Raw genomic sequence first — 10,970 nt, forward strand, 5'->3', positions numbered from 1 at the left:
TTCAACCCGTCCACATAGACCCGCCACGAATGAACTCGCCCCACAGTTTTTTTTTAATATTTTCTTTTTCTATTTGATACTAAAAATAAAATTCATTTTTTTCATTAAATTGTATTAATTTAATAGATAAAGACTTAGAAATTTACTTTTTAAAGGTCAATTGAAAAACATGTAAGAAATTATATTATTTTTTATTTGACCATTTTCATTTACTATCTTAAATATTTAGTAGCTTTAACTTAATTATCTTAATAAATACTCCACCACTCTTATAACATATCCATATAAAAAATTAAAATTAAGTTTAAACCCACATAAAATCGCATATACCCGTAACTTGCTACGTCTCACATTAGTTTTTAATAAAATCTATTCAAACTGTCTCGCACAACTTTAAACCCGCATAACCTTAAACTCACTCCACCTTGCATTCGTCTCGCTCCATTGTCATCCCTCAATATTAGCATTACGGTAAATTAAATATACTGGCAAGTTTAAGGATAATAATACATTGTGTGGCTAATTTCGATGAACATCAAATGGATTTTTTTTATCTTGTGGATGCGCCTATTTTATATTTATGTCAGTATCAAAGATCTTATCGATAATTGCCACGTGTAATAATCTCACTGCATCAACTGTAAGATATCATGTGATCGTCCTTTTCTCATATTTTTTTCTCACTATAAATAGCAAGGTAAAATCCCCAAATTTCTGCATCACTTCATCTTCTTCAATTAGAACAAAAATTTAAAAAAATAACAAAATGAATCAAAATGAGTTCACTGAATTAGTACCGGGTCTTCCCGAGGACATTGCCCTCGAGTGTTTGACCCGGTTACACTACTCAACTCATGGAGTTGCATCTCGTGTTTGCCGAAGATGGTGTAGAATTCTTCAAAGTAAAGCTTTCTATTACCATCGGAAACAAACGGGTTTTACCCATAAAGCTGCTTGTTTAGTACAAGCTTTACCTTCCCCGGTTGAATCCAAACCCACCGGACAACCCAGGTATGCGATCTCAGTTTTCGATTTAGTATCCGGAATTTGGGATCGGGTTGACCCGATTCCTAAATACCCTGATGGGTTACCGATGTTTTGTCAAATTGCAACTACTGAAGGAAAGCTAATTGTTATGGGTGGATGGAATCCGGTGAGCTGGGATCCAATTAAGGACGTGTCTGTTTACGATTTCATGACTCGGAGATGGAATCAGTGTAAGGATATGCCGGAAGCTCGGTCGTTTTTCGCTATGGGAGCTGCCGGAGGTAAGGTTTTCATCGCCGGCGGTCACGATGAGAGTAAGAACGCGCTGAGTTCCGCTTGGGTTTTTGATATTTCATCCAACGAGTGGACGGAGTTGCCTAGGATGAGTGAGGAGCGAGATGAGTGTGAAGGGGTTATAATCGGCTCGGATTTCTGTGTCGTAAGTGGTTACGACACGGAAAACCAAGGCCGATTTAAAAGTAGTGCTGAGTTATACGAACTCAGCACGGGTCAGTGGAGACGAGTTGAGGATGCATGGAGGTCGAGCCAGTGTCCTAGGGCATGTGTAGGGGTGGGCAAAAATGGAAATTTAACTTGTTGGGCAGAATCCGACCCGAATGTTAAAGTCGGAGCATGTGGTGTGGATCTTGGTGATCGGACCTTGGTTGCCGGGTCGGCCTATCAAGGTGCCCCGCATGGGTTCTTTTTCGTAGAAAACAACAAAAAAGAAGGACAAAACAGTAAATTGACAAAGATAAATGTTCCTGATGAATTTTCAGGATTTGTACAATCTGGATGCTGTGTGGAGATCTGAAATAAAATCTCGAGTTCGAGTTCGTGGAAATGAAAAAATTCTATTCAGAGTGTCACCTTCGCCTTTAATGCGCAAATTTAAAATCGGTCGAGCTTCAATGTGGATGCAACACATCAATGAGAAATTTGTGAGCTTTTAAGCATAGTAGTTTTTTTAATGTAAAACTATGTTTGGAGTATATAGTATATAGTAAAATATAGAGGCAATATTAATAGGTTACTAGTACAAATTTTATTTTTGTACGTTACTCTTTGTACTTTTTTTTTTCCAACTTTAAAAATGTCAATTTGAGTAATGGTGATTTTATTATTAAAATTACTACTTTGGATTGTAATCTCCATAATTGAGTTGCTCATTTAGTGGACTTCTTCTGTATATAATTGTATTATTGCTTATAGTTTATAATATTTCACGAAAAAATAAAAACTTAATGCATCGAACAGTCTTTTATCGTTTTGTGTGTTTTGTTTCATGTTATAGCTGTTACAAAAAGTGCAGTGGAATATTTGTTCTGTTTTTACAAAGTGCAAAAGCAACTTGTCTAGTGGCCAAATCGTTCTATATTCAATTTATGCAATATTTTTTGTTTTTTTAGATTTAAATAATTTAAGTTGGATTGAAAATTTACGTATAAAATCTTTAATTTTTTTGTAATAAAATTTATATATTTCTAAATTATTAGAATTCACATTAATTGACGATTTAAAATATTTAAAATATTTATAAAAAAATTATAGTCATAGTTAAATTTGTTTAAATCTTAAAATTCAGATTGTGTCACGTAAATTGAAATGAAGGGAGTATTTTTATTTTTTTTTGAAAAAGTGTTTTGGCAAGTAATTTTTGTTATTTTAGTTTACCTTCTGCTCCTTCTTGTTGACAATGACTTGTCAATATTTGATTGAATTGAATTTTATTGATTTGACTATTAATTCTTCAAAAATAAAATTGCAAGTGCAATCATATCGACTCACTAATATTACCTTACTGTAAAATTCATTTTTTGTTATCTGAATTATAAAAAGATATGGAGATGGCGATTATAATGTGAAAAAACACAATTCTCACTGACAAAAGTAAAAAAAATAGTTTTTTTTTTTTTTTTTTGAAGTTGAATTCTAAAACACATATTTATTAATCATAAATTTCAAATTCAACTCGAAGTTGAATTTAAAATTTTCAAAAATCTGAAAACAACAAAAACTATTTTAACTTTTTTCCACTCTAAATCACTCAAAAAAACTTAATAACTATTATCTGTATTCATGGCCTAATATAACTTTTTTTTTCAAATAATTTTTTTTAAAAAATTACAAAATTATCTGATTATCTGTTCAATCTACAATTTTGATAAAGCTGTTGGGGCCAAGATATAAATGCCAAAGCCCCATATTATAAAAGATAGTAATAAACAATTTGGGAATAGAAATATATAGGAAGTAAAGTGGATAAGAACAATGAACTGTAAATATTTTCTTGTGAAACACATTTATTAATATATATCCAAAAATGTTCTCTCAAAGAATCAAAGGTTTTTTTCTTTTTTAAACAATAAACAAAAATGGGAAGAGAAAAAGTATAAAAAAATGTCGATCATGTTGTACATTCATTATTGGGACTATATTCTAAAATTGAGATTTTTTAGAAAAGGAAGAAAAAGTAATAATTCCTCTATTCCCTGCATCAGTTCAAATTTACTGATTCGATTAATTTAAATTTTAAAAAAATAAGCACTTTTTTTTAATGAATGCTTAATTTCATCTACTTGTTGATATGAATTTCTTTAAATCACTTCATTATATATTTCGATAGTTAAACAATGTAAATTAGATATAATCGTGAATTTTTTTTATGAGTTGATGCTCTCATGTCAGAGTTGAGATCTTTATGGTTGATCACAAGATGAGGAAAATAATAGTGAGATAGTTTGGATATGTGAGAGAGATACACATATACGCGTGTATGTGAGAGGTCATGAAGAGATCATGTAGAGTTAAATCGAAGAAGTATTGAGTAGACATAACATGACACAATTTTAACTTATCAAGAACATGCTCTGAGACAGAGGTTGTGAATTAGGCTTGATAGGAGTCTGATAGCTCTGTATAGTCGTATACGTGTACCCTCTTGCTTGTGATATCTGTTACCATATTTTGTCTATTATGTTTTAGTTGTTGTTTTCGCATTTATTTGAATGCTTTGTACTGCTTTTAGAGTTGCCGTAGTATTTGTACTGTAGTTTCTTGTCTTTTACATTCTTTCAATATCTATGATTTTTATACTCGATTATCGTATTATTTTATTGTAATTTATGTATGGTACTATATGCTATTTTGCTAGTATCTGTTATTCCTTATACTTCTATAACTTCTTTTTTAAGATTGTTTTAGACAAATCGAAAATCTATTAGAAATATCTTTATAACTTTGAGGTAGAGTACATGACTTTAATCTCCTCTAAACTTCACTTTATGGAACTAAACTTAATATGTTATTATTGCGATAAAGTTTAATACTATGTATTAATTAAGAAATTCAATATCTATAAAAGTTCAAGCATAAACATAATATTAATTTGAGGTTCTTATAAAAAATCATAAATTATTCTTTTGAGGGCAATTTTTTAAATTTTTAATCAAACATATCTACAAATAGGAATAATTATTTCTTTTTTCTACTTTTAAGAATTTATGCGATTCGAATTTGAATTTGAATTTGAAATAATGTCAGCAACACAAAAATGGCATGCACTTGTTTTCTGTTTTTTTTTTTTACCTAAAGTATGCAGTTGTCTACTTGTCTGTACCTTGCAAATACCATATGTAAAAGTCTATTGTTTGATAGTACATTTTTAAATTTAGTGACTCCTTTACGACTAGGATGAGTTGGATTAAATTTGAATGAACCAAAATAATTTGAGTTGATAAATGAGAAAGTTACTGATAGTTCAAAAGTTACGTGGGCTGAAATGTGAGTCATAACTCAATTTCGTTATAACTTGCATCCGCTATAATCTCTACCATTGTGTCTGTTCATATTCATTACTTCACCATTTTTATATTTGTCTTGCCGAATCATTAACTTTAATTAATATTAATGATTAATCTAAAATAAATCAAAAATACTTTTAATATAATATAATATTATCCTGTTTGATTAGGAGCTTTAATATTATTGTGTTCCAAGTAGACCGTCGATTAAATCATTTTGCTGGAAAGAGGACCACAAAATTGAAGTTAGAAAAACTATTTCAAATGAGTAATAATGGAGCAGGGCCAATTAATTGGAATTTGGATAAATAGGAGAATTAAAGTCATTTACCACCAAAAATCAAGGTCAATGTTAAAAAACCTTTAAAAAAAGTAGTACTAATATTTATGATATATATATTTATTTTTGATTTATTAAAATAAATAAATTTTCATGTTATGTTGTTCATGTTCTTAACATCAGCTCTGAGTGTTTACGAATGCCAATATTTTTTTTATTATATATGTTTGTGAGAATTCTTATGTCATGAGATACTTATTGGAGTTGAAATTAATTCGAGGTCCATGATATTATCTAGTACTATCAATATAGTTATCTTTATTCGATCAAGATTAATCTAAGTCCCCTTGATTTTGAATATTTTATCACTATGAAGTAAATTTAAATTCCCCACAAACTCTTTCCAATAAAAAATCGATCGAAAACGTTTCTGATAATATAATATTCCACGGTATCTCTTTTTCGTATATTTTCTATATACATAGTCCATATTTTTTTTGTAAGATTTGATCAACATATGCTGACACATTAAAGAATGTGAATAAAAGACAATTAATTATAAACGTTTATTAGTAGAACGAAACTTAATGCACCGAACAACGAAAACTCGAAAACTTAGTGCATCGAACAGTCTTTTATCGTTTTTTGTGTTTTGTTTCATTTATTACTGTTACAAAAAGTGCAGTGGAATATTTGTTCTACTTTTACAAGTGCAAAAGCAACTTGTCTAGTTGCCAAATCGTTCTGTATTCAATTTATGCGATATTTGTTGTTTTGTTAAGATTTAAGTAATTTAAATTGAATCGAGAATTTAGGTATGAGATTCCAATTTTTTGAAATAAAATTTATATATTTGTAAACTACGTAAAAAGTATTATAAGTCACAATAATTGATAATTTGAAATATCTATAAAAAAATTACTATCAGCGATAAACTCATTTAAATGTTAAAAGTTAAAATGTGTCGTATAAATTAAAACGAAAATTATCTTTTTAAAAAGAAAAAGTATTTTGGCAAGTAGTATTTGTTCTTTTAGTTTACCTTGTTGTCTTTCTTGTGGGCAATGACTTGTCAATATTTGATTGAATTGAATTTTATTTGATTTGACTATTAATGCTTCAAAAATAAATTGCATTTACAATCATATCGACTTAATAATATTACCGTACTGTAAAATTCATTTTTTGTTATCTGTATTAAACAAAAAGATATAGAGATGGCGATTATAATGTAAAAAACAAAATTCTCATTGACAAAAGTAAAAATTTAGAATTACAATGAAAACATTAGATCATAAATCTCTTTTAGTTCAATCTAAATTACTCACAAAAAATCAACAACTGTTATTTGTATTCATGACTGGATATAACTTTTATTTTTAAATAATTTTTTATTTTATAATAAAAATTTGTATTTTTTAAAATTTCACAACAAAAAATCGTCAAACGCCGACTAAAATTATCAGTTTATCATATGTTGAATCTACAATTTTGATAAAGCTGTTGATGCCAAGATATAAATGCCAAAGCCCATATTATAAAAATAGTAGTAATAAACAATTTGGGAATAGAAATATATAAGAAGTAAAGTGGATAAGAACAATGAGCTGTAAATATTTACTTGTGCAACACAATTATTAATATATATCCAAAAATGTCCTCTAAAAAGAATCAAGAGTTTTTTCTTTTTTAAAAAGTAAACAGAAATAGGAAGAGAAAATATATAAAAAAATGTCGGTCATGTTCATTATTGGGACTATATTCTAAATTTGAGATTTTTTAGAAAAGCAAGAAAAAGTAATAATTCCTCTATTCCCTATAGACAATCATGTGTTCAAATTTACTCATTCGATTAATTTGAGTTTTGAAAAAATAAGCACATTTTTAATGATGCTTAATTTCATTTACTTGTCGATATGAATAAATTTTAATCATTTCATTATATATTTCGATAGTTAAACTATGTAAATTATGTATAATTGTGAATTTTTTTTATGAGTCTCAAGCTAGGACTGAGATCTTTATGGTTGATCACAAGGTGAGGAAAATAATAGTTAGATAGTTTGGATATGTGAGAGAGATACACATATACATGTGTATCTGAGAGGTCAGACTTATTGATATGAAGAGATCAGGTAGAGGTAAGTCAAAGAAGTATTGAGTAGACATGACGTGACGCAATTTCAACTTATTGAGAACATGCTCTTAGATAGAGGTTGTGGATTAGGCTTGGTGGGAGTCTGAAAACTTGTATTTATCATAATATAGTCGTATTCTTGTAGTCTCTTGCTTGTGAATCTGCTACCATATGCTGTCTATTATGTTACAGTTAATATTTTATTTCGTAGCTGTTTGAATGCTTTGTACTGCTTTTGGAGTAGCCGTAGTATTGGTACTGTAGTTTCTTGTCTTTTAAATTCTTTCAATATACATTATTTTCTATACCCCGATTATTGTATTATTTTATTGTAATTTATGTATGGTATTATATGTTATTTTTGTTATTATCTGTTACTGCTGATACTTCTATAACTTTTTTAGGGCTGTTTTAGATAAATCGAAGATCTATTAAAAAATTCTTTATAACTTTGAGGTAGAGTATAATCTCCGTTTGGTCATAGATTTCCCAAGTAATATTTGGGGAAAATTTGGCAAATAGTGTTTGTCCATAGAATTTGCCATTATTTGGCAAATATCCCAAATTTTCAAATACTAGTTTTTTCTAGTATTTGGCCAATCTCATTATTTGGGATCTTTTAAAGATTGAAATTTTATACCAAACTTTTATCTTTTATCTTTTACAAAAACACCCTCTATAGTAGTTGTTTGTGTTGTATTACATAATTTTTTACGTGAACATCAAAGTAGTGATGAAATATTCAGTGAATATGAAAGTGATGATATAGTTGTTGATGAAAATGATGAACAATCGGCTCAGGGTAACAAAGTCATGTGTTTTGTTTACTTCACGATGTATGAAATGATGCTTGTTGCACTCACTTCAAACTACCACATTGCTCTAGTGTCATGGACACAACTTGTTATTTGTTGCAACAAAGATCTAATTGACTTGTAATACAAACTTATGATTAGTTTTAATAGTTTTTAAAGCTTATGGGTATAAATCATATTTTTCTAAAAAGGTGAAATATGTTTCCCAAATACTATGGCCAACCACATGGTGAAATTTCACCCAAATAATATTTGCCAAGAATATTTTGAAATCTATGGCCAAACGCTAACTTAATATATACATGACTTTATCCTCTACTAACTTCACTTTATGAAACTAAATTGAATATGTTATTGTTGCGGTGAAGTTTTATCCAATGTAAAAATTAAGAAATTCAAAATCTATAGAGGTTCTACCGTAAACATAATATTAGTTTGAGGTTCTTATAAGAAATCATAAATTATTAGTTACAGGCCAAAAATTTTAATTTTTCATCAAACATATCTACAAATTGGAATAGTTATTTTTTTTCTTTCTAGTTTTAAAAATTTATGGAATTCGAATTTGACTTTGAAATTGAAATAATGTCACAACAGTAAAATGGCATGCACTTGTTTTCTGTTTTTACCTAAAGTATGCAGTTGTCTGTACTTTGCAAATACCATATGTAAAAGTTTATTGTTTGATAGTACATTTTTAAATTTAGGGGTCGTTTGGTAGGCCGTATTAAAAGAAATAATTCATGTATTATGTATAGTATTATTTAGTACTATGTTTGGTAGGAATTTGAGTCTATGTATAACTAATCCAGTTATACATCCTACATGGTATTAGAGAATGTATTACTAATACCTTCCATTTGGAGGTATTAGTAATACATAGGATATAATATCATGGAATAAGTCTATATAAAGATAAAAATATCCCTCAAATCAAATTAATTATGTTGTTCATTTTCTTGATTTTATGTTTTATATTTGTACTAGTAAATTTATTTAAATAAATTAGCTTACAAATTATTTAGAGAGAGTTGTTTGTCACTAAATATATCCAATACAAATCAATAAAAAATTGAATGTGAGTTATTTAACAATTACTAGTTAAAAGGCAAATATATCACTAATTATTTGTTGTTTGAACAATTTAAAAAATTACATACACATTAAAACTATAACTTGCAATTTTTATGTGTAAATGTAGATGATTTATTCAATTTTATCATTGTTGACTGTCTTTTTAATTTTAAAAGTAGATGATTTATCTTTTTAAATTGAAAATTGACATTTTGTGAGTGATCAATTTATTAAGATGAAAATTATTTATCCTCTAATAATTCAAGTAGAAAATTGAAAACATGACAACAAAATTGTTCTTCTCATAACTAGTTAGAAGGTCATAAAAAAATAATATTTTTTGGCAATTATCTATCTTTACCAGATTACATAATAATTCAAGGGTATAATTGGAAAGAAGATTTTTAAAGAGTTTTAAACCAAACACAAGATGAGGTTGGAAACAATGAACCAAACACTTGATAAAAATAAACCCTGCACTACTAATCCTTGCATTACTAATCCCTGCGTTATTCATTTTTGTACCAAACCACCCCTTAGTGACTCGTTTACGACTAGGACGAGTTGGGTTGAAATTTGAACAACCGAAATAATTTGAGTTGATAAATGAGAGAGTTATTGATAGTTCAATAGTTATGTGAGCTAAAATGTGAGTCATAACTCATAACTCAATTTCGTTATAACCTTCTTCAGCCATTACAATCTCTATCACCATTTTTGTTATTCGGATGACCACTTTATGCACACCGGATAAACCCCATTTGTCTAATTTTTATTAAGTTTTAATTGTTGTTTAAAATGATTTTTTAATATCTTATAAAATAATTATTTTTCTTTAATATGAATATATATAACGTAGTAAATGAAATAAAATATGATTTTTTATGTCTCATTTTGATGTAGATATTAGTCCAAACTTTGATGAATTGAAATAAATTGAGCTACTTAATAAATAAGTGTATCAATATGGTCAAAAATAAATCCAAACTTAAACGGATTGAGTGAACTATAATTTTCTCGGCTAAGTTTGCCACCTCTATTTACAACGTATAATATGATTATCTTGTATTTTCTCCTTAAAAATGAAAAAAAATCTTAAATATTTAGGTCCACAAATTTTGAATCTACTTTTTATCTCACATTTAAAAAAAAGAATATAGATAATTTTCAATATAAATTTAAATTTTCATTTTCATATTCATTACTTCACCATTTTCATATTTGTCTTACCGAATCATTAACTTTAATTAATATTGATTATTAATCTAAAATAAATCAAAAATATTTTTAATATAATATAATATTTTCTGGTTTGATTAGGAGCTTTAATATTTGTGTGTTCCAAGTAGACCGTCGTTTAAATCATTTTGCTAAGAGAGGACCACAAAATTAAAGTTAGAAAAACTATGTCAAATGAGTAAATGGAGTAGGGCCAATTAATTGGAATTTGGATTGTAAGAAAATTAAAGTCATTTACCACCAATAATCAAGGTCAATGCTAAAAACCTTAAAAAAAAGTAGTACTAATATTTATGATATATCTTTATTTTTTATTTATTAATTTTTTTTTATGTTACGTCGTTCATGTTCTTAACGTCAGTTCTGAGTGTTTACGGATGTCAATATTATTTTATTATATATGTCCGTGACAATTCTCACGTCATGAGATACTTATTGGAGTTGAATTAAATTCGAGGTCCATTATATTATCAAGTACTATCAACATAGTTATCCTTATTCGATCAAGTTTAATCTAAGTCCCCTTGATTTTGAATATTTTATCACTACGAAGGAAATTTTAAATTCCCCACAAACTCTTTTAATAAAAAGTCCATCAAGAACGTTTCTGATAATATAATTTTCCACGGTATCTC

General features: G+C 28.0%; 1 protein-coding gene across 1 annotated transcript; it reads left to right on the forward strand.

Moving 5' to 3' along the window:
- The first annotated feature begins 722 nt into the window (after positions 1-722).
- On the forward strand, positions 723-2,236 carry LOC125841084 (F-box/kelch-repeat protein At1g15670-like). Its single transcript, XM_049520092.1, has one exon. It carries the CDS (start codon positions 767-769, stop codon positions 1,799-1,801), a length of 1,035 nt encoding a protein of 344 aa, XP_049376049.1. The 5' UTR covers positions 723-766; the 3' UTR covers positions 1,802-2,236.
- The last annotated feature ends 8,734 nt before the right edge of the window (positions 2,237-10,970 follow it).

This window comes from Solanum verrucosum, unplaced genomic scaffold, assembly GCF_900185275.1.
Source record: "Solanum verrucosum unplaced genomic scaffold, falcon-dt-bn FXZP01000196.1, whole genome shotgun sequence".
Lineage (NCBI taxonomy): Eukaryota > Viridiplantae > Streptophyta > Magnoliopsida > Solanales > Solanaceae > Solanum > Solanum verrucosum.

What these genes read in the sequence shown, in the direction of transcription:
- LOC125841084 (XM_049520092.1), top strand. Translation starts at nt 767, where the DNA reads ATGAATCAAAATGAGTTCACTGAATTAGTACCGGGTCTTCCCGAGGAC.